We start from the raw sequence: 24,111 nt of genomic DNA on the forward strand, positions 1-24,111 counted from the left end.
GCGGCCCGGGAGTACGCGGCCACGGAGCCTTGCCCCCCTCCCCTCGGCTGTACCTCGGCAGGAAGCGGCGGACGTGCCCGGCTCGGGCTCGAGACACGCTTCCGGGTTGGGGGCGACATCCGCGCCCGGCCGCTGCTGCGCATGCGCGCCGGGGCGGGGGGCGGGCGCTGCCTGATTTGTATATGCGTTGCGGGCGGGCTGCGCGCCTGAGCGGGTTCGGGCGGTCATGGCGGCGCGGGCGGCCGGGTGAGGGTGGCGAGCCGGGCCCGTTTTGTCTTGTCCCCCATCTCCCTGCCCCGGCCTGAGGCGGTGCTGCCGCCACCCGGCCCGTCGCCGCCTCATGCTGCGCTTCGTGTCTGTAGGGCGCCCGCGGCAGCTGAGGGTTCCGGGAAGCGGCGGAAAGGTAGGGGCCGGGCCGGGCCGGGCCGGGCCGGGGCGGGGCGAGGAAGGAAGGAAGGAAGGAAGGGCCGCTGCGGAGCGCGCTTGCTGTGTCTCCTCAGGCGGCCGGGTGGTGCAGTCGCGGTACCTGCAGTACGAGCGGCGAGTGGCGGACAAGGTGACGTCACGTGCGGTCTCCCTAAGGCAGCGGTTGAGCTGTGATGTCACGCGCAGATCTCAGGGCGGCGGTTGAGCGGTGACGTCACTGGCCGTCTCCCCAGGGCGGCGGTTGTGGGTCCACCTGGCTCCGAACCCGGGGGAGGGGGCGTCCCGGGGGGCCCCTTGGGCCGGGGAGCCTCTGCCCTGCCGCTGCTGTCCCTGAGCCCTTAGGGAAGTGCCCAAGTCCTTTGCGAAGTGCCGGGTGCTCTTCGCAGGGCATCTTGCTTGCGCTCAAGCACAGGCCACAGGCAGCCTGGCGCTGCACCGCTCTTGACCTGGGGTGACTTGTGTTTTTGGCTGATAGAGCATCTTGGCAGATTCCTCCACGACTTCTGTAGGGAAAGGCTCTGAAAAGGAAGGACCTGTAGTGGGAAGATCCCTTTTGCTGCAGAAATGCAAGGCTGCCGCAGGTACGTGTTGGCAGAAGCAATGCAGAGCAGTGTTCACAGCTTTCACAACCCTTCCTGCACACTCAAGAATCAGGCAGGTAGTCTGCAGCCCTGGAAGAGTGGCATGGACAATTAAATGACAGCATGGAAACATTCTCCTTTATCTTTTAGGAAGAAAATCTGTATAAGGGGACTTAAGAAATAGTTAATGTTTGAGTTGGTGTATATGACTCGTAAGAGCATGAAACCCTTTCCTGGTGCTCTCACTCAGAGGTACTATATAGTGTTTTTAATTTGCTGTCAGTTAAAGTGATGAACTTAGCTACAGTTATGAAGCCCTCTTTTTGTGCACTAGACTGCTACTTTTTAAGTAGTTTTTCCTTTATCTCTGCAGGTAAGCCCAAGTCGCCGTAATTTTATAGCATGAGTTAGCTTTATAAGTATGCATCTAGAAATGAGTTGCTGCGCTATGGAGCATGCGTGTGGCATCTCCAAGTCTTGTTTGTGGAGGGCTGGATATAATACCAGAGTTTGCATAACAAAATGAATGTGTAATGCAATACTTTTTATGTTGAGTAGAACATAATGGGCCTTCATTGTACAAAGCTACAAGGAGAATCCAGCATCGTTGTTTAATTCAAACTTGAGTGAGACTTCTGCAGTTAAAAATGGAGGTGTCCACTTGAGGCTACTGGGGGTTAAAAAATAAACTGCTGTGCAAATATTTGTGCACTTGTTCTTTAAAGGACTTGTTTGTGTGTTTTCCACACCAAAGAGATACTTTTTTTTTCTTAACAGGCATTGCCTCTGGAGCATTAAACCAGAGCGGTTTGGAAAAAGATGACTTGCAGTCAACTTTGTTGGAAGGCCATAAAATTGTTCGGCCTGAACTTGATCTCTCTGCTATTAATGGTAAGCTTCAGATTTGTTGTTCTTTTAATAATGTTGCTTAAATCAAAAATCACATGGTTTCATATGATGATGATACAAAACAATCAAAGAAAGTACTTTATTTATAGTGAATAAAATTGCATTGATTGTCTGTCTCTCTCTCTTCCCCCCGATCCCCCTTGTGATTTAGACAAATGCCTTGTCAGAAAGACTTCTACCTCAAAGTCTGTCTGTGAAGTGGATCCAAGGACGCGGAAAAAGGAGCAAAATCTAGTAAGTGATATTGTTTAGTTTCCATAGCCCCATTTACAGGGGTGTTTGCTTGATTGTTGAATTTGATAGCATAGTTTAAGACTTTCAGAGAAAACTGAAGGCTGTGCCAGCATGAGCTGTGTGGTAATGAGTTCTTCTGTTGTATGATGTTGGTAGTACAGAGGATTAATTGGAAAAGGTGTTAAAAATGCTCCCTTTAGATTTGAAAAGATCAATACAACTGACCTGTCTTCAGCAAAGCAGTTAATGTAATATGAGCTAAAGACCTGCTCTGATGCCTTTGGACCAGGGGTAGGCAAAATACAGGCCATAGGCTGAATCCAGCCCACCAAGGGATTTTATCCAGCCCGCAACAGGTCCCTTAGCCCCACCTGGCCCAGGGGGGAGCAGCTCAAGCTGTGGCACATGTGGTTAGTTGTGCTGTACCTGGATGCACAGCAGAGCTGGGGCAGCACAGCAGCCAGAGTCTGCTTCCCAACAGCAGTGGTTTCTGGCTGCTGCTGCCAGTGTCACCACTGCCACTGGACCTGGCCCTGCTGCCCAGGCACTCTGGCCCATATGCCAGGGCTGGGATGGCAGGCCAGTGACAGTGTGAGGGCAGTATTGCGAACTACTGCAGCGGGCCTCAGTTTCATGGGCTGGGGCATGTGCGGAGCAGCTAGTGCCAGCTGTACCTGCAGGAGCTCTGCGCTTGCTGCCACCACCACCAACATAGCCATTCTGCCTGCTGCCTCCCCCCTTCTTCCCCCCCCCCCAACTTGGGGTACACACCGTTCGTGAACATGGACGACGTATTTGCAGATTTCCCCATTCGCAGGGAATCTTTGGAATGTATCCCCCACGAATGGCGAGGGTCTCCTGTACTATCATCCACTTGAGGCTGAGATTAGCCTGCTATATAGAAAAAGACTGAAAACACTAGGACACTTCTGCGTGGAAAAGAGGTGATTGAGGGGAGCAGGAATATGATAGAGGACTGTAAAATCATAAATCGTCGGGCAAGTGAATATTGTACAATTATCCACTATGTCTTTGTACAAGAACTAGGGGACATTCCTTGAAATTAATCGGGTAGCAGTTGTATGCAAACTACTTCCTTTCCTTGGTTTTTGCAGTACAGTTAACTTGTTCAGCTTGTTGCCTTAGGGCACAGTAGAGGCTAGCATTATAACCAAGTTAAAAAGGGATTAGACCTATCTTTTCTGGAGTAAAAACATAACAGCTCTCTGGAGGGTCTACAGCAGTGAGGAATGGTATCTCAGGTTCAAAATATCCTTAAAGCCATGAACGACATGTGCCCTCAGCATTTGGGGGGTGGGGCATGGCAGCAGTCGGAGCACAGCAGTGGTAAGCGTAGAGTTCCTGGAGATACTGTCAGCAGTGCGTGGGTGGCGAGCAGTAACTGCCCACAGGTGGTGTAGGGGGTGCACCGCCACACTGAGTGGGTGCATGTGTACTCGCGTGCACTCCCTACGCGTTGCCCCTGCTTAAACCTATGACATGGTAACTGGGAGGGTTGGTAGAGCTTGGATTGCCCTATGCATGGCCCCTTTCTTATACTTTTTTCCTCTAAAACATCTGCCACTTGTTATGTTTGTATACAGGATACTGGGCCAGGTAATAAATCTTTGATCTGACCCAGTATGGCAGTCCTTATATTAGAGACGTTTATATTCATTTCTAAAAATGTGCTACCATTGATTAAATATTTCATTTCCTTAAGAAACTTTCTGATCCTGATGATGTGATTAGGATGCAGGAATCTCAGGCCCTGCTGTTAACTTACGCACGGATAAAGGTAAGTCAGATAGTGGGTTTCAGTTCTACGAAGAGCATGGCAAATGGTGTAATTTTCTTCTGTTGTATGAAAACTAGGTCTATACTTATGAAGAGAATCACAGAATTCAACAGAAATTTCAGATTACAGTTTAGATTAGGGCTACTTAAAGACAAAGGGGTAACATACTAGGATGGGAGGACAAATGATTTGGCGATATGATTATGCAGTTGACAGTAGTGATATTCACAACTTGATGGGGAAAGAGTTCATATTATTTTGAGAAGGATGTAAGGATTCAAGTCTCAAAATGTGTTTTGGGGAGAACTTTGTGTAGTTAAGCACAAGATATCCAGGGTTACAGGTTTACATAAAAGTTGTCCCAGTTGGCAAAGCAGATGGAGGGTGTGGTAAAGTATTTAGCATGGATGGAGTAGAGACAAAATGGTGAGTTAAGAGACTAGTGTAGTCTAAGTTGTTCAGGGACCTAATGACCTAGGTCAGTGGTGGCCAAATCCTTTTGGCAAGCATATAAATTAAATACAAAGTGTGAGAGAGTGCCAGTAATAATCAGCCAGTGCTGTCACCTCCTTTAAGTCGGGGGCCCAGACCTGTCATGACAAATGCACCGGCTGTCTGTACCACTTGTGGCATGAGGTGTGGGTTGGCCACCACTGGTCTACCTGATGTGATGCAGAAAACATGCCAGTTCAGAGTCAAGTAGACAATGGAACTCATCAGAGGGGTGAAGCAACATTTGTGGCCTCTCTCACCCCAAATTCCCAACTTCATACTTGGTCTGTATGCCCTGACAAATTCCTGAGTTTGCCATTTACTGTCTACATTCCATCTGACTTCAAGCAGCTTTAGTGAGCATGGAAGTGGCTGTTAGCAAGAAAAATTGTTTGCAAGATGCAGTGACTTTTTTATTTGTTGTAAATGTGACATACCAAGAACTTGCTTTACATGCGTTAATTTACATTTGTCTAAGGTCCATGTTCCAAAACATTTTTAAAGCACTTAATAGTTTAAATATGTGTTATAAACACATTATTGGATTTAATAGATAGAGAAAAATCTTGCCCAGTTGGAGGAGAAAGCTGAAAGAAACCTAATAAGATTGTGTGAAGAAAAGACAAGACAGCAGAAAGAACTGTATGAACTGAAACGTAAGCTCCTGCTTAAGGAGAGAGAGCAGCAGCTTGATGAAATACTAGATAAACAGGTAAGACAGTTGATTCCCTGGCAGTTTACAGGTGCTCCAACAAGGTACATTCCTGAGACAGTTATCTGCCTCTTGCTGTAGGGCGTTCTGTTCCTCAAACAACAACAACAAAAATCCAATCTGATTTCTTTTGTGACACTTCATGCTTCTCCAGTAATGGTAAAAGAGGTAGAATGCTTATGTCACCTCATGTGGCCCATGGTCTAGAGGCCAAAAGAGGAGTCAGAATTCCTGTTGGGGAGAGTGTTGGTGCCCCGGTCCCCAGAGTAGTCTACAGTCTGTCATACATGTAAGTAAAACTGTCTGAACATCATCCGTGGGTACTGTTTCCTGTAGCACAATCTAGAATGTGCGCTAAAAACTAAGTTATGAAGGCTGCAAGGGGACTCTAATAGCCTCCTGGGCCGGGCCAGTCATTTGTCTGCTTGGCCTGTCTTCTTTTGGGGCATTGGGTTGACGTAATCCCACTGGATACCAAAATGCTGAAACAGAAAGTAGTAGTTTCAGCTTGGCACTGGCAGTACAGGAAGTATGCTTTCAGTAGGAAGAGGTGCTAAACAGAGATCTTGATGAACTGAGTTTCAGCTTCTTGTCTGGCCTCCTTCATTAGCTTTGTTGTACTAAATGATTTGTCTTACCAGTGCTGTTCATTCTAAACTCTAAAGTGAAGTCCTTGTGCTGGCTTTTCTTAATATTGCAAAAACTGAAATGGTAAACCACAAAGATCTCTCCTTGCTAGAAAGAGATGCTGGATTTAGTTGGCGTTAAAAGCAAAAACATATTTTGTTTGCCACTTAGGAAGTATTTCTAAACATGGATATTTCAACAGGAGAGGAGAACGTATTAAATGGGGGATATGAATAGGCACCATAGAATTTGTTGCATTCTTTCAGAGTGCTTTCCAATTGAATGGGTATGTTTTTTGTTTGTTTTCTTGTTGGTTTGTTTTTGTTTGTTTCAATATTGAAAAGGAAACCAGAAAAAGACAGCTATACATTTCATCCTTTAAGGCAAGCCAGATAAGGAAGCACATGGAGGATATTTCTTTGCGTTGAAGTGGTGACTTGTGTGTACCTTTTGTTTTCAGAATGAAGTACTTGCTCCTCTTGTTGCTGTCTGTGAACATTTTGAGGAGGAGTTTAAAATCTTTGCCGCGGCCCTGGATGCCACAAGACATGAGCTGCCCGTGAGGAATATTTATGTGGAAGGGAATAGATACAAATATTTGGGTATGAAAACTAGCAAACTTGTTTTTCAGTATATTGACTACCTGTGTAGTTCTGTAATAGAGGCTTAAGTTGTCTTGTATTAAATTCATGCAGTTAGTTGCTTGTCCTTTACCCCTGAATTTGTCACTCCTGTAGTTGTCCCAGGTTTACTGGGGCTACCAACTATCTCTGTTTTAGTTAATATGCTGTAGCTTCCTAACTTATTCTGATTAGATGAAAAGAGATTCCACTTCATTGCTTTTAGACCCCCTAAGTTTGTCTCTCCTGGAAACAAACTGTATTGTTTGGTGTTCCCCTGCCACCCTCCCTTATTCTTTCAAAGAATTTTCAGGAAGTTCTGTTCTTGTAGTTTGTCCCAGTTAAGCTTTGTTTTCTTTCCAGAAACTTATTTATCATCTTTCTGCTTTGCTGAAGCTATAAGGAAGTCTTAAATGCTTTTAAAAAATAAGAATGCTGCGATGTCTTTTATGCTATAAGCTTATTCAAGGAACTTCTTGAATTTTTCGTTGTTTGGCACGTGTCTAGGCATCAGAATAATTCATGTCATGATAAATTTGCTGTATTTCTAGTTTTGGCCTTGCTTTTCCGCTTTGCTAACTCTGCACAAAGGACAGTTCAGTAATTCAAGAGAAAGAATAACCCGTTTCTGAAATTGGATTTTAGAGGGTTCAAATATTGTCTTTTTCTGTTAAACTAAGTAAACTGAATAGTGCTTTAAGTTCCTAATCTCTCAAAAGTTATTACAAACAAAGTTTTAAAAACCTGCTTCAGATTTTAGCTCCCACTGAACTCGTGTGAGGCTTAACATGACACTTGCAACATAGGATACAATTGCTACTCTTTTCTCAAGAATAAAAGTCTTATTCTGCCTCAGGTTGAGACCCGATATAGGCTGGCTTAGAAAGGAAATGTTCCACATCAGGACTGAAGTGCTTTGGCAGGATTTTTTAAGACTCTGCTTTTTATATGTTCATGCTGGTCCAAAACAATATTACTGGTTCCTTAATTTCACGAGTACTAATCTTACTCACAATTTAACACAAGACAAGAAAAGGTAAATGAACTTAAACTCTTGCATGACAGATTTTGGGATGAACAAATATAAGTTGCTTTTCTGGGTTTATTGATAACGTAATACTGTTTGGCATCTAGATAACTCACCGATAGCAACTTATGCAACTAGCTGTAGACTTTTTAATATCCAAATCTTTCACTTTTGCGCCTGCAAAGTTTTTAATTTTTCAAATAAAAACTTATCTCGCATCAGACTTTGTTTCCTGCTGTGATTAATCTTCAAGCCAAAACAATTTTGTTTTCACAGGAAAATTATTTACATAGATTAATAGATTTGTAGATTGTGAGGGGCTGGAAGGGATCTTGCAGTCATCGGGTTCAGCCCTGCCACTCTAGGCAAGAAGACAACTGGGGTCAAGTGGCCCCAGCAAGGTGACTGTCCAGTCTCCTCTTGAAAACCTCCAGGGTATGTGACTGCACCACCTCTGGAGGGAATTTATTCCATGGTTTGGACACCCTGACTGTGAAGGAGTTTTTCCTGGTATTAAGCCTGGAGCGGCCTGCCAGGAGTTTGTAACCATTGGTCCTGGTCTTCCTCAGGGGTGCTTGTGTTGTGCTTGTGAAGGCGTACGTATCATGCTCTAATGTTCAAATATTTTTTTGGTCCAGTTTCTTTGTTTGAAGCCCCCTTGTGTTGTTAGTACTGAGTTTCTGTTGTTTTTTTTAAATGGGATATCAACATGTAAGCACAGCATCATAATGACTGTGACTTTTTTCACTTTTGTAGATGAATTACAAAAGCATTTAGCTATCACGCAAAATCTTCTGGCAGAAGTTGTATCTGACCACTCGGAAGAAAATTCAAAGGCATTCAGCCTACTGAAAGAGCTTAAGGAATTGTCTCTGAAAATGGCTGAAGAACTTCAAAGGTACGTTGATAAGCTAACTAAAAAGATTCGTCAGTTTTATAATGAGTTTTGGAATGTTGGCAGCCTTCAGCTAGAAAATCTGTAGCTCCTATAACTTAAGGTTACCAGTACATGAAGCAGTAAATGCACCTAGGGTTTGGTCTTCTGCTTCTGCTTATAAATAACCAGAAATAAGGTCAAGCGGCTGAATTTCTTTCCCTCTCTTCTAGGGCAGGAAACTTTTTATGAATACATTTTCTGAGGGCAATCACATGTCTGATAATGAGGGAAAGCCTTTTTTTCTGAGAAGGCCAGTAAGATCACATCCTCTAATTCTCCCACCAAATATATCAACAAGGTGTAACAGCACTAGTAACTTTACTATAGGGCAGAACAATGGCAGATTCAGGAACGTGAGGTGTAAGGTCTTTAAGACCAGCAACATGGAGAAACCAGGCTTTTGCATGCTTGTTCTTCCATGTAGATTTGCAAAGAGGGGTGAATTAACTTACTTTACCTCTCTTGTGCATCACACAGTGTTGCTAGGGAGGCGCAAAGAACTTGGACCTACTTCTTTCCCTTACTGTTGGATGAATCTTACAGTACAAAGTGTGGTTCTCCATGTATAGGTTGTCTTCTGCTGAGTTGGAGAAATATAATTTTCTGCATTAATTGCTTTTAACGTGTACAATTTGTTTACAGGAGTTTCATCCAAGTGCAGGACCTGTCGTTTGACGTTAGTAAAGAAGTGTCTCTGCGTAATCAAAAAGACTGTGAAGAGACGTACGGCATAGAGACCATGAAACGCTGGTATTTTGGCCAAGCTTGCGAGTTTGCTGGTTAGTGACAAAATCAATTTGAGCAGCCTGGCCTTAGCATTTTGCTGCTTGTTTGAGCATCTGATGTGAGTGCATTTTCTCAGTCATGCCAAGGTGAGAGTTACAATACATACAACTAAACTAGTATAGAATGTGGAGTATTTATTGTCTTATGCTACCTTGCAAGGTTGTCTTTGATTTTTAGATAGAAATTCCTAACTAAGCTCCACAACCCTTAAAGAAGCTTTCTTATCAGTGGCGGGCTTTAGAATCTTTGAAAAATGTTGTAAATTCTGAATGCGTTTTGGTCAAATACAGCCTGTGTATCCTTTGTTTTGTTCTTGTGTGTTGACTCCTTGTGCACAATTTTAGCTGTTGCAGGCTTAAGTCTGTTCCCAAACAGCTGAGCTTAGCTTCATTTTGATGTGATGCCACCTGTGGGGCCAAATGTGGATGGAAGTGTTGCACTGTTGTTGGGTCTCTCTCCTGCTGACTAATGCTATGATTATACTATGAGCATTGGTCGCTCCGTAAGGAGCTACAGCAAGAAGTATCGTCATCCTCTTACTTTAATGAAAAAAAGAAAAGTCCATAGAAGTGGCAATTTCTGTCATCACCTAAATTAAAAAAGATTGGAACAGGAGGAACTGATTGTCTGTAGTAATAAAGTCATACACATGATTAAAATCTGTATAAACACTTGTATTTGGTTAACAAGTTCTGTTTTGAAGAAGATGAAATATATTTTACAAATAAAGATTTCTTTGCACTACGCTGTTCCTGGTAGTCTGTATGAATGTCTTGGGCGTATCATGTAAGGTTTCTCCATTTCTGCTAGAGCCTTGCGTAGGCTGGTGGATGAATTCCCCAACCCTAAAATAAATTTAAAATATTTTAACTTTTTTTAGTAATGTCCTATCTCCCTCTATTTCTGCTGTCTACAAACGTTCTGTAACCGAAGCAAGGGACTTCATATGCCCTGTATGGGAAGTCCAACCTCTGAAAGCTAGTTCAGAAGCGGTGTCTAACATTGTCTTTGTTCAGCTCTTTTTTGGTAGACACAACCTGTACCATAGGCACTGGCCAGGAGGCCATGAGTGCACACTGGGCACTGTTATATCAAGTTAATAAAAACTGCAATGAGCGCAGCTACCTGGGGGAAGGCAATAGCAATCTGCAGCCCTCTGGACAGCTCTAACGGGCACTGAGGTATACAGGTTTCAGTTGCCAGCAAGAGCTAAAACTCTTGAAAAATTGGTGAGACCTATTCTAGGACCCACTTTCAGAAACCCTGCTGCAGTGAACTGCCATTTGCAAAAGCCCTTCTGCCCTTCCAAGCAGGCTGGGATTAAGTGCATGTCCTGAAACCCCAGGGACAGATGTTCAGGAGCCTGATGTGTGCTGCTTATTGCCCTGCCCTGTTGTCTCAACTAAGCACCTGTCTTTATCCCAGGTTATGGTTGGTACCAGTGACTGTCTCCTTTGCCTGTAATCCTGCATGTAGGGACAGATAGGAAAGCAGGGCCACAGGAAATATCTGGGTAGAAGTGTGCTGTGTCCAGGTACGGGGAGCTCATTCTTTTTGCTGTTTATCTACCATATGCAATAGTCTCTGTTCTAAGCTTCAAGTCAAGTAAAATATAAAGACACTGCAATGATGCAGTTACTTTCAGTACAGACTGCTTTCTAATTCAACACTAAACTTGAAGAAAAGTGTAAAAACATTTGCAGTACTACAGCTGAAATGGCTTAATTTTTTTCTTTAACTGTCTTATTTTGTAAAAATGTGGGAGCAAATTAGGACAACTATCTTCAGGTACTTGTATTTTTTCTGGACGCTCCTGTTTTAAAATAGCGTACCTATCTTAAATCTATTACGCAAGCTTTATCCATTCCTCTTGGACTTATTCTTTCCTGTGGCTGTTACCCTGGAACATTCGTATTAAGTTTTGTATTTGCATGGTGTGCATATTTATTCATTCTGGCTAATTAGCTCTATCCACCCCGTTTCATCTGCTGCAAGAAGAACAAATCTCTCTGTTGTGGCCAGAAACTGGTTTTAATGCTTTTGGTTGCGTTTCTGTGCTTCCTCACAGGTATCATTTTTAAATCCTTTAGATTTGTCTCTTCATCCTGGTTTTTCTGTCTTACAAAGAACAGAGAAGCAAATAATTTGGAGAAGAGCCTTGTTTCTTCCTTTTCTTTAAATGAGATTCTTTGAAGAAAACATTTGAGCAGCTTTTTTTACTTCCTGTCTATCTGGTTTGTTGCATCCAGGCGTTGAAGAAATCTGCATTGCTATAAACTTGCTTTATTTTTCCATATTAGTGCCTCAATGTTAGTCTGTGCTGTTTTTCTGTGTTATAATCTCCAGAGATTTATCATCTGTCCATCTGCATTAAAAGAAGAATTTGGCAATGTGAGAGACAGAGAGGGAACAGTGCATTTTGAGCTGTTTCTTTTAAGCTCTTGACTGTTCTTTCCCTTTCTCAAAGATACTTTAATGATCTGGATAGATAAATGAATGTGTGCAGAGAAGCTGCCATACTGGATCATGTCTATTCTCCTTCTAACGGTCTAAATGACTTAGAGGAACATTTGAGGAATGTCACCACCATGACCAGATATTGGAGTAGTTTGCCTCTTGATGCAGTCTCATAATCAGGAATTGATTGACTAATTAACCAAATTTAGATCTTCACTTGTGGGTCTCGTTTTGATGGGTTTATATCACAGCAATAGTGCTTGTGGACAGAACATCATTCTTTCTGTGAAAGGGCTGGAGTTGGACCTGTCCCTATGTAGCAGTTGGCCCAGTTGGGAAAGATTGGATTAGTAAGGAGTTCCAGGTTCAGCTTCAAGTCAGAAGGAATAACAGGAAATCTGTTGATCTCTTTCTTATTTGGTTTAACAAGAGGAAATGCCCAGAGTGGTGGGGATTGCTGGATACGGGTATTAAAATTTGAAGGAAGTTGTATGGCAGCAAATCTGATTATGTGCAACACGACTAACTGTGGTCACCAAAAAGGGAAAGTCAAGTTGTTAACTTCTTTGAATGCTTGTTCTTCACTTCACCACTCCATTTTTTTTAAATAGCAAGTTAGTAGGCAGTAGCAGTATGGTTTTGGTTTTTTTTGTTTTGGGGGTGGGGCTGAGTTTTTTGGTAACATACTCTATACACCTAATGACTGGACAAATGCAATGCATTATGTACTAGATGGAAAGTCAATGTATAAAAGCCACTGAAAGTCTTCTTGTTTATAATTTCAGTGAAAGAATAACTCTCTGGCAACTTCTCATTACTTTAAGGAATTCCTGTAGTGAAAACACTTCAGACTCTTAATTTGGTACCACTTCAACCTCCTACAATTTTTGTTGAACAATGAACGGCTCCAGCTGTGAGATGCCTCATACTGCTCTCAGTAGAACAGTTTTTGGGTGGCTGTAGTCTGGATCATTTCAATACTGATGCCTGTAACTCACAAGAGGATCTCTGATTCTCATCTGCAGAAATGTTGAAGGATGTACCTACAACATCCAACCACTGGATGGGGAACTTTGATAACTATTTGGGTCCAGTGTATGGCCACAAGTTTGCAGGCTCATTAGCTAAATAACTGCTTCTGTGTTTTTTGTATGGGTGGAGATTTGAATAGGCAAGTTCCTATATAATGTAGCTATTGGTTTAACATTTGTTTTTTCCAAGGTTAGGGTAATTGCCATTCATACTTCCTTGTGCCCTTCACTGCTGTTCACCACAAACAAGCCTGTAAAGCACTAACTTTCCTTCAGAGTTAGAGATCTCTTTTAAACCTTGCTTGGGAAAAAATCATTTTTAGATTTCACGATTTTGTGGGTTCAGTGAGCCTAGAAAAGATGCAACTAATAATTTAACAGAATTGATATGTAACCCTAGGAAAAACAAGAGGCTAGTATGAATCATTCGTCCGTTTGGTTGGTCATTCAAGGGATTTATGGAATTAGTTTTATGTTTGATCAGTCAAGTGTTTTCTGTTGTCTTTGAAAGGCTGTGTTCAAGTTTAAATTAATCGTGAGTCTTCATTAATTTTTAGCTGATACATTATAGTAACTTAATTTCCACAACAGACTTTGAAGATTTACGAAAGGATGTGTGATCATGCATTTACATGCTAGTTTATCGTGGCCTTTGACTAGCTGGAGACTGGGTCAACCTCCTGGATGATGCCTTCTAAGTGGAAATGTACCCACATACATGTCAGTGATTCAAAGCCAGCTACTGTTCAAATGGAAGCTTTTCTTAACAAACTTAATTTTATACAGTGGTTTCAGTACCTGCTAGGTAAAGGCTCCTATTCTTTGTAGTATCAGAGGTTGGGAGAGTTAGGAAGCAAACTCTGAAGAGGACTCTTAGGAAAAGTTACTCACAGGATACCGCTGTTCTGATCTAGTTTAATCAATTCTTGTCTTTCTGTGAAACAGCTCTGGTGGTTGGTGTGGTCACTATCCTATAGGTAGTAGCACAGTTCTGCTTTGAATTAGGCTTTACAAAAACATTTTTGTCCTTCAAATCCAGACTGTTCAGTGAATGAGAAAAGAGAACACACAGTTCTACCAGCAGGTACTTTTAGAGAGGCTAAATAAGGCTCTTAACTTGTTTTGTCAACAGGAAATGTAACAAGCATTCATTCAAGGAATGGGGGCTAACTGCATTGGAGAAAATCAGTCTAGAACGAGTGAGGGCCTGCCTCTGTGTTCAGAATCAGACTGAGGAAGCTTATCCTGCATAACTCTTCAGGTCTGTGCCATTATATGATATGTCACTTTTCAACAGGGAATAGAATGTGATTGCTTCATCGTATAAATACATCTAGTTAGACCATTATGTTTAATCTAGGTCAGCTAAATTGCTGTGATTTGATTCCCAGCATGAAAACACAGAGCTCCAAACCTGATACTCAAAAGCAGTGAGACAGATTAAAAGCAGAGGGTCATATTTCAAAAGGGGGTTGTTGCTGGCATGGGAGATAAAGGAAACAGTTTGTCTTGAAAATCTTGTGCTATTAACCCTTCCCAGTCTAAAAGGGAATAAATAGAACTAGCAGGAAATTTCAGATAGTGGTATGCAGGAGTAGGATTTTATAAGCACAGCTGTCCCAAATCCATGATTTTGTTTGAAACCTAGAAGGGAACACAGTCTAACTTTTTTTCTTTCAAAATAAGGTGAGGAGAAGGTAGCTATATTGATGTTTTGGGATTTTATGGAAGAAGTGACTCTTGAGAGAGTTTGAAAATAATATTTTGAGCTAATTATATTACTTGGCTACCAAAAACTTAATCTTATCTCTTGAGGCAAATAGATTTGAGGCTGAAACTTATCAAAGGTTAAAAAAAAATTAAAATTGCATGGGTTCAGAGGTAAATTTTGATAGTCAAAATGCTGCTCCTGGCTGAGAGTGCAACAATTATCTTGTTTTGTTGCATGCTGTGGCCTAACTGCACCAGCTCAAAATTGCTTTACAAGACCAAAGCATTGGTGTTCTGTTTGCTTTGTAACGTATATTTCTATCTTGGCTTCTCTTTGAACCTGTGAACCCAAAAGTTGATCCAGCAAGCAGCAGTCTTAAAATGCAAATAATGGAGAAGAGACTTTTAGGAGCACGCTGATCCAGTTTTCTTTTAGGGTATTCCTTCTGGATAGGATTGTCTTTTAAATGAATGTCTCAATGCAGTGCTACACTGAATTTTTTTGAAGTTAAGATTCCCTATGCAAAATACTTGCATGCAATTAAATACAGTTCCTTCCATGTGCTTAAAAGGTCATTGGAAAATGGAAAACAAATAGTAGGGCACTTCTGTGCCATGACCATTTTTATATTTAAGTGCAGTTCTCTCTCAGAGGTGTTTGGTTGCATCATTGTATACCCCACAATCTCTAATGCCATAGAAATGTGCCTGCTTCCTTGAAATAACGTTTCTTATTTAATTTATTGTTAAACACTATATGGACTGTAATCATAATGGAACCTTTACATGTTAAACCCTCTTGTTAGATAAGTAGTTGGGATTGTTTCTGTAACCCAAAAGAGCATTTGCATCATGTCTCAGAATTAGGGATTTTTAAATCCTTTGGGTCAGTAATTCTTCTATACAGCTACCGACAGCAATAGCTATTGTTACTATGAGCACCAGGTAGAAAGTGAATTAATTTCAGAACTGGTCTATTTGTGGCACGCACAGCTGATGCGTGTGGCACTTGGCAGATCGGGAGGGGACAGGAAGCACAGTGGCAGGTAGGGCAGAAAACAGAAACAGATCAGTCCAGCACAGGGCAGAAAGCAGAGCAGCAGCTCAGGCAGGGAAAGGGGATCGGAATGGGACTTGGGGAGGGTCTGGGGCTAATTTGTAGCATGTCTGCCAAAAATGTTGGCCCCCAATGATTTATGTAAAGGTGCCCTGTGACCCCTTTTGTGCTTGCTAAGCACTGTTCAGTCGTAGAGTAAGAACAAAAAGATCCTGGCCCCAGAGAGCTTACAGTCTCTCGATAGGAGCACGGTTAATTTGCATATCAACTGAAAGATATTTTTGCTAGAACCGTTTAACATTTCAGTCCAGGTCAAAAGCCTTGAATTTGGGTAGAATCATGAAGACTTTCTCAAGAACAAGTAAAAATAGAGCTGAGTTTTCTTTATTTTCAGTTATTTAGGGAATTTGAGAAACTGATGCTATTCCTCCTTCCTTTCATTGTTCCCTGTTAAATCTTTGTTTACCCAGTATTTTATTACTGGGTAAACATCTGAACTATTATAGCCTGATTTTTCATGCATATTTTAAATCCCTAATATCTAGATGTCCAACATGTGCAGAAGCAGTAGATATAGAACATTCTGCTAACTAGATCAGTGCAGTTTTTTCCTCTTCCAAAAACAGAATGTAAAGCAACTGTAAAATATCAGCCACCCAGCTCCAACATCTGCGCTGGGGCTTCCTGTAGTGTACTGACTGTCCCTATGGATAATAATAGGCTGCTCCTTATTCTGACCTGTCTCTTATGGGACATAGCCCATGGGCACTGAAAAGTAAAATTGCTTCTAAACCCCTCTATGTGGCCTAGATTCTGGGCTCTGGCTGGCATCTGGTGCATCTTAAAACAGACAGTGAGTTTACATTGGTTTTCAAAAATTTACTGTGGGCTGAAGTGCATATCTCCTGCTCTCTGTGATAGGGTTGAGAAGACTGCTTCCCCTCGTCATTGGTGCAGCAAAAAAAGAGAAATGGGGCCTGTGTGTCCTGCAATTTTTTGTCTGCTCCATGCGTACTTGGAGCTGATCCCCTACTCAACACCAGCAAGGTTGCTTATGATTTCAGCCAATTGTTTTTATATGCTCAGGTAGGGCTGCTTTCTCTTGTTACTGGTGCAGTGCAAAAAAGCTGCAACCAAGAGAAGAGACGGGGCCTGCCCGTCTTCACCCTCCCCCTACCCATGCACAAATTTTGCTATGTGCCATGTGCACCTGGAGCTGATCCCCTACACATCTCAAGCCACTTTCTTTTGCTCGTGCTCCCAGCAGATGTTTTTTGCACTTTAGGCTAATGGAACTTAATGGATTACTGCAGTTTCCCCCTTTTCGGAATAAATACCACTTTGTTGGAGATCCGGAAATGCATGCTGGATATGATAAACAAGCTGCTGGCTGGACTGCAAATGCCAGGATATGAATAGAGTTCCACAGAAGCAGAGGATCTGACAGCTCTGCGCATTAGTTCATTGAACCACTGAGCCACACGAATTAAGCACATTTCCAGCGATTATGTGAGCATTCCTGTTCAAGTCTCAAGTAATTTTAGATTGTTTCTGCATGTTTGTGTGGTTTTAAAGCAAGCACAAACATGGAGAATTTGATTTGCAGGATATTCTTAAATGCCACTCGCCCGGTTTCTTTCAGACAAAAATCTGGAATAAGTATGCAAGGCATATCCCACAGTTGCGTGCTATCTTGAGCAAGACCTAAAATTTCATTTATTGAGGAAGCAAGTAAAATAGAATAAAAGAGAATATTTTCACTGCTTCTAGCTGTCAGGGATTCCCAACTTTTTAAAAATTGATTTCTCAGTCTATACATCAGAGTTCAGGCCATGTGAAACTTCTATAACCAAATTAATGTCAAATGGGAACCTTTTCTAATATCTGATGAATACGACTGCACAAGAGAAAAGAATAGTCTAAAATAACTTTTTGTGAGAAGTAGAATTTTCTTCAGAAATAATCCCCAAAATAAACATCCTCCATTCCTGTGGAAAACATCCCATTTCAACAGCTTGCTCAGTATTTTGCTTTTGATTTTGACAAGCAGGGTTGACATGTACCTTATAGATGGAGTGTCTGATGAAGTGAACTTGGGTTTGTGAAAGCTTGTCGTCTATGTATATATTTCATGTAGTTAGTCTATACAGTGCATATCTAGCCTGCCTTCTCATTTTCATAAAAGCCAGAATCATGTCTCCTTCATTTTCTACAATATTTCAAGATGGGGAAGGGGGCTTCAATAATTTTTTTTTTTTTTATATTCATGGTCAGTACCCTGTTTGTAAGCTTCATTTTTTGCTGTTTGAAATACCTTTTTGTTAGCTCCATTAAAGGCAAGTTTACTCCAAAATACTCCAGGCAACCAGCTTTCTTCCATCCTAAACCTTCAGTTGCCTTTGCTTATACTCCTCCTTTTGGTTGGTGTTAAAAAAGGACCCATAAAGTCAGTGAAAACCACAGGACCTACCATTTCTATGCACGTGATCTTTGTTCCTCAGAGCATGCGAAGCCTGATTTGTCAGGAATTGTTCTTCTGGACTCCTTCGTATTCCCTAGAAGAGTTGGAAACAAGTTAGAACTCGGCTAGGCTATCACAGGTTTTTTCCTGATCCTTTCTTTGCAGAAGTTGATGTGGGATTCTTAGCACGTGTATATTGTTTCCGTTGCAGTGTGGTAGGGTGTTGTGTTTGCGTGGAATGTTGTGTGGCAGAAAGGAATGACAGATTTGATTTCCTTTTGCTAGACTCCTTGGGGCATTTTTGCAACTCTTGATTACGTGGGAGTTAAAACAAACAACTTCTTCATGATGAGGCAAGTTCAGCCTCAGTTCCTTCTAGGCCCTGGTGATCCTCCTACAAAATTTGAACACCTTCTCCAGCTGCATTTACTACCTGCTAATTAAGTGTTTCCATTCCTTTGTAGCCCAGCTAACTGTGAATTAATCCATTTTAATTAAACTGTTTCAGTATAACCTTTTGTAATACTTGAGCTGACAGCCAATTTCTTGAATAAAATAATTGATTCTTTGGCATTTGCCTTTGTCTTGTCATTTTAATTTGAAACAGGAGTTTGCAAAAAAATTTTTTATACTGCTTCTGAAGGGCTTATGCTTCTATACAGTTAATTTAATAAAAGATACCACAAAAAACCCTTGCCTCTTGCATCTTCCTGAACCAGCACAGCCACTACAAGACTCCAACTCTACTTATGCAAATAATAATAATCCAGCTGCTTCCTGGTTTGCAGCTCTAGTAGACCACCATCAAACTGCTTCTCTAGCTTTCTCTGCTTCAGGACTTGCTTCAAAATAGTCTTTGTCTTTTATAATCCTTTATGTACTTGGGAAGATCACAAAATACTATGCCATGATACTCTTGTATAATTCTCTGAATGTGCCCTCAGTGTCTTTGATCATGCTCTCTTCTGTCATTGAATCTTGTTTTTTTAATCTTGGCTGACAAGTCTCTTCTCTATTGCATTCGTCATTTGTTCTATCTTTTCTTTAAAATGACAATTATACTGAACTCTGTAAAACTGTTCTAAGGGTAGGATTTCTTCATAGGTTAAGGTTCTGTCTTACACTGACCTCTTCCATAATGCAGGCCATATCATTTCATCTCATAGTTTCATAGTTTCTAGGGTCGGAAGGGACCTGAGCAGATCATCTAGTCTGACCCCCTGCCATGGCAGGAACGAATACTGGGGTCAAATGACCCCAGCAAGAAGTTCATCTAACCTCCTCTTAAACACCCCCAGGGTAGGAGCCTCCACCGCTTCTCTTGGAAGCTTCTCTTGGAAGCTGGTTCCAGACCCTAGCCACCCTGACTGTGAAGTAGCGCCTCCTGGTATCTAACCTAACCTAATGATTCCTGTTGCTAGCTCATTGACTATAGCTTAGCTGTAAGTTATCTTCCGCAAAGAGGTGAGCACTGATTTTAAGGGCTTCAAGTGAAAGAATTCTACATATTCCTACCCAAGATGTTCATGACCAATTACTGTCACTTTTTAAAAGTGGGCTTTATTTTTAGACTCTGTTTAACTTTAGCTATTGGACTCATACTTTTGCCTGCTCAAGCAAATAGTCCACTGCTGTCACTACAAATCACTACAAAGAAAGCGGTATGTGAAATAAAGCCGTATTATTTTGTAGATATCAGTATATATTGTTTAAACTGGTACTGAAAATGAAAACTCCAAACCAAGCAAAGTGTCTTTGAATTGTGAAAATGTGGGACTGTGTTCTATTCATGTGGTTTCCAACTTTTCATAAAGTACTAAGATAGCTGAATAACTACTGTAGTCTATTATTCACCCCAGCCCTCCATAGCAAGTTAGCTCACAATTAAATAGGGGGGGAACAACTGAAAAAGTGTAATTAAATGCCCTAATGACAGATAGCCTCTTACTTCTCTGATTAAGCATGCTGTGTACAAATAAGTTATTATAAATCATTTATCATTACGATTTCAAGCAGTGTATGAAGATTTAAAATATAATATACTACAGAAAGATCAGCTTGTTGTGCTCCATGGATGATTAATGGGTATCCATTCATCACGACCATATAATAATAATGTTATCCTTTTATTATGCACCACTCAAATTACATTCTTATTTTGAATGTGCTCTCTAATTATCCTTTCCTTGTAATTTTGTTTCAGAGTTACTTTTATTCCCCAGAGGCAGGATCAGTCTTGTTGTTACTGCTCCTTAGAACAGACATTACATTTGGATTTTCCTAAACAGAAGTGTGTATTCTCATGCAGCTAGTAAGTGTCTTCATTAATCTGACAAAACCAATCTGCTGTTGCTGCTTCTGCTGTAACCCATTAGCACATCAGATGTCCTTAGGGAAGTAAATGTAGCAGTTTCACTTCAGAATGCCACTTGGCTTCCTGCTGTGGCCTCTCTTCCATAACACACGGAGGAAGAAGAGCAAGATGTTGATTAAATCAGACTAATGAGTTCTTGTCTTGGCACAGGTCTGTCATTTTAAGTGTTAACTGGAAAATCTGTATTACTGCTCCAGAATATGAAATGACTTCATGACCTATTTCATTAGTTAAGTGGGGGTGTGCATGTGTAAATTAAGAGTCTGGTCTCATTGAAATCAATAGTAAAATACCTACAAAGAATAACAGAGTTTTGTTTAATTGCAGGATATTTTCTTCAAATGTAGCTTGTGCATATGTTTCCAGGAATATTTTAAATCGGTGGGGTTCAATCTCTGGCCTGTAGGCTGAATGTGGCCCATGGAGCCATGTCATCTGGCCCACAGGTTCAGAAATTTTGGCTGCAGGATGGGGGTGGCAGCATTAATTGTTACAGCTTCCAGAACCATGACAGTTAACACTGCCATTGCTCCCCTACTGTCAAATGTATGGTCCATTGTGCTGAATCACACTGATGTGTGGCCAGATCTACCACATGAGACCAGGCTGATACATCAGGTCTCACCCACAAACCAAACCCACAATAGATCTGGCCCATGGGGCTGGAAGATTGAGCAATACTATTTTAGATATGTGGAATTTGTGAAGCGCCAGCAAAAAGCCATTTTTGAGCAACAGGAGATGAATATTAGATAAATCAGTTTGATATTAGGTTAATTGTTCAGTGACCTGTAACTCTGAAGCTGTTCCGAGTGTGCCTGCATGAACATTTTCCTTTACCTTTACAGTAAATCTATGAGTTTGGGGACTGACTAATTTTGTAGACCAAAGTTTGGGAAGGGGCTAAAGTAGAGCTTTATAATGGGCGCTGGTTGCAGCTGCCCTTTTATGCTACATAGGAGAGGATCCATTAAAGTATTACTACAAATATTTAAGACAAGCTGCTTTAATTTCCATATGGTCCTGGGAGAGTTTAAGTGAGAATAACTAAAGCTGGACCTAAGAATAACCATGATATGATTGGGGAGATAAAGGACTGTGAGACTGTTGCTGGCTTGTATGGGAGTTCCCCATTTGGCACTGGGTACCACAGTTCACTCAGGGTTTTATTTAACTTGAGCAGTTCTTCAACAAGAACTTTGTATAATCACCTACAGCACAACTGCTGTTTCTGTGTGTTGCCTTTTAGTGATTTTCAGGAGCTGGTATGTGGATAGACGCAGCAGCATATGGAATTATTCCTGCAGTAACTAAAGGTAAGAGGATGTGGAATCTCCCACTGGAGCTCCTCAGGGTGATAAGAATCCAGTCACTTCAAGGGTTTATTTTAATTCAATACTAATTTTTTTTTCAGTACATTGTAACCAGGGGAGATAAAGTACAAGATAACGATTGCATGAAATACAGTTGTCTTATTCTTTGATTCTTATATAACCTAGTTATAAGAGTTACCTAAGTGGCGATGGTACAATAAGAAAAGCCTGGTCACTCTCAGACATTATAGCTAGGAATAGACATTACATTTGTCCCTGGACAAGTTGTGCCTGTGTTTGTCCTGGATTGGCATGTAGATGCATCACCCTTCTGATCAGGGTTTAGTGAGTGGTTAAATGCACTGGCACTTTTCTGCCATCGATTCAATGATGAGGTTAACTGGTCATATGCATTTTGTGATGTCCCAGGATGAACTGTTAGTACTTCTTATCATAGTTTCATAGTTGGTCGGGTCGGAAGGGACCTGAATAGATCGAGTCTGACCCCCTGCCCTGGGCAGGAAAGGGTGCTGGGGTCAAACGAGCCCGGCAAGGTGTCTATCTAGCCTCCTTTTAAAGACCCCCAGGGTAGGAGCGAGCACCACTTCCCTTGGAAGTTGGTTCTAGATCCTAGCCGCCCTGATTGTGAAGTAGTGCCTTCTAATGTCTAGTCTGAATCTACTCTCTAACAACTTATGGCCGTTATTGCTTGTTACTTTCAATAGTGCTCGGGGGAACAGGGACTCTCCCATTGCCTGCTGGTCTCCCTTGGCCAGTTTATAGACGGTCACCAGATCCCTTCTCAGTCTTCTCTTGTGGAGGCTGAACAGGTTCAGGTCCGGTAGCCTCTCCTCGTAGGCCTGCCCGGCTGCCCCCTGATCATGTGAGTGGCCCTCCTCTGGACCCTCCTGATGTTGTCCTGACGTGTGGTGCCCAGAACTGGACGCAGTACTCCAACTGTGGCCTGACCAGTGTCGCACAGAGGGGGGAGGATCACCTCCTTGGACCTGCTTGTGATGCATCTGTGGATGCATGACAAGGTGCGGTGAACCTTTTTAGGATTTATCCCAGGACAATGAACATGGACTTCTGAATGATTACACTTTGTCCCAGGATAAAATTGTTTAGTAGTCTACATGTCAGAAACCCAAGACTTAACTGCAAATGTCAGCAGCTTGCCAGTATTCTGTCACTCCCCTAACTAGGAGAAAAATAGCCCCTTTCCTACCTTTTGCATTTTTTCTCCCTTTACAGAGTCTTTTCTGTTAAAATAAAAACAGCACCTAAGAAGCTAGGAATATATATGCCCTACTTTCTTGATCGAAGAAGAAAAAGGAGGAAAGCCTATCTCTATAAGGAAAAATCAAAGGTCTTCTACTGAGGCCTTTTGGATCCAATTCAGTTTGGTTGCACTTGAGTTTTGTCAAAAGGCCAATAACGACATAGACCAATGGTTATGAGCTTTTCCCGCTAACTTGACAAAGATGCGCACTGTACCAGCTAGTGCCCACTGTTTTCCATTTAGGTGCCCAATAGACCTACACTGAGTGCTCACTAGAGCTGCACCTTGCCACTGTCATAGCTTGCTGCCAGCTTAGCTTGGTAGTTAGGTGAACAAAGACAAGTTTCCTGGGGCTTTGCATAAACAAACATAATGGAATAATTATTAATGGAATAATTCTCCCACCTTAGTTGTAATGAATATGTAGATCCATTGGATTAAGCCTGAGAGTAAGAATTTCAGGAGAAGGGAGCGGTTCAGAATAGCAATGTCAGGAGTCACTATCTGTAGTATTTAGTGGTAACCCTGTCATAATTTGGTCAGTGTTTACCTGATAATTGAACACTGTTGCTCTTAAATGGTTCCGTTGACAGCTGATAGAGGCCATGAAGATAAAATTCTTTTTCCTTGGTTGAGAGATCATTTGATAGTGGAGTGTGCATGCAATCGGCATGTAAATTGGACCCCTTCTGAGCTAAATTAAATCTATCTGCACCTTTTCCCATAAACTACATCCCCTTTCTCTTCGACACAATAATGCAGTCACACCAAAAATGTGCACACGCTGTTAAAATGGAAAAGTGCCTGAGATTCCTGACATTTCATGACCAGAATTCCAATTTTTTGTAAACTACATAAAAATCTGAACTATGCACAATGCAAGCGATGGCTGAATATGGCTCATAGATTTGACTGATGAATAGATTTTATGTATAAGCAGTTCTTACAGAACTTCCTTTAAACTCCTAACTGTTACCAGATGTTGGTTGCAGGCAGCTGCTAGAATTCCAACACCTGTTGCACTGCACTGAATGGGATTCGTTTTGGCAGGCACTGAAAATTCCATTTCGGTAACTAAATAGTCCAAAATTATATCTAAAGCCTCCTTTTTGAGACCAAGCTGATCCCAGCCATATTTACAAAATGGCACATAGTTTCATAATTAGAAGACAGCTTGTAGTCTTTAAAGGCTGTAATTGACTGTTATTTCACATAGTCAGTGAGTATCAAATGGAAAATCTTTAAAGCTAAAATAATCCTCTGGCTTTTATTTTTAT

General features: G+C 41.6%; 2 protein-coding genes across 7 annotated transcripts in view; one reads left to right on the plus strand and one right to left on the minus strand.

Moving 5' to 3' along the window:
* Nucleotides 1-133, minus strand: part of MYO9B (myosin IXB) — a 54,732-nt gene extending 54,599 nt beyond the window's left edge. For 3 of the 6 annotated variants that reach the window (XM_019538375.1, XM_019538371.1, XM_019538374.1), the window contains exon 1: nt 54-130. The gene's annotated coding sequence lies outside the window, so the exon portion shown is untranslated. Of the gene's footprint in view, nt 1-53 lie in introns of all 6 variants that reach the window. The other 3 variants (XM_019538372.1, XM_019538376.1, XM_019538377.1) reach the window with 3 other exon arrangements.
* A 93-nt stretch (nt 134-226) lies between these two features.
* Nucleotides 227-9,898, plus strand: HAUS8 (HAUS augmin like complex subunit 8). Its single transcript, XM_019538378.1, has 11 exons — nt 227-246; nt 363-403; nt 501-556; nt 902-1,007; nt 1,785-1,898; nt 2,068-2,150; nt 3,874-3,948; nt 4,994-5,152; nt 6,240-6,381; nt 8,183-8,324; nt 9,006-9,898. Exons 1-11 carry the CDS (start codon nt 227-229, stop codon nt 9,145-9,147), a joined length of 1,080 nt encoding a protein of 359 aa, XP_019393923.1. The 3' UTR covers nt 9,148-9,898.
* Nucleotides 9,899-24,111: the final 14,213 nt, after the last annotated feature.

This window comes from Crocodylus porosus, unplaced genomic scaffold (genome assembly GCF_001723895.1).
Source record: "Crocodylus porosus isolate Cpor-Errol unplaced genomic scaffold, CroPor_comp1, whole genome shotgun sequence".
Lineage (NCBI taxonomy): Eukaryota > Metazoa > Chordata > Crocodylia > Crocodylidae > Crocodylus > Crocodylus porosus.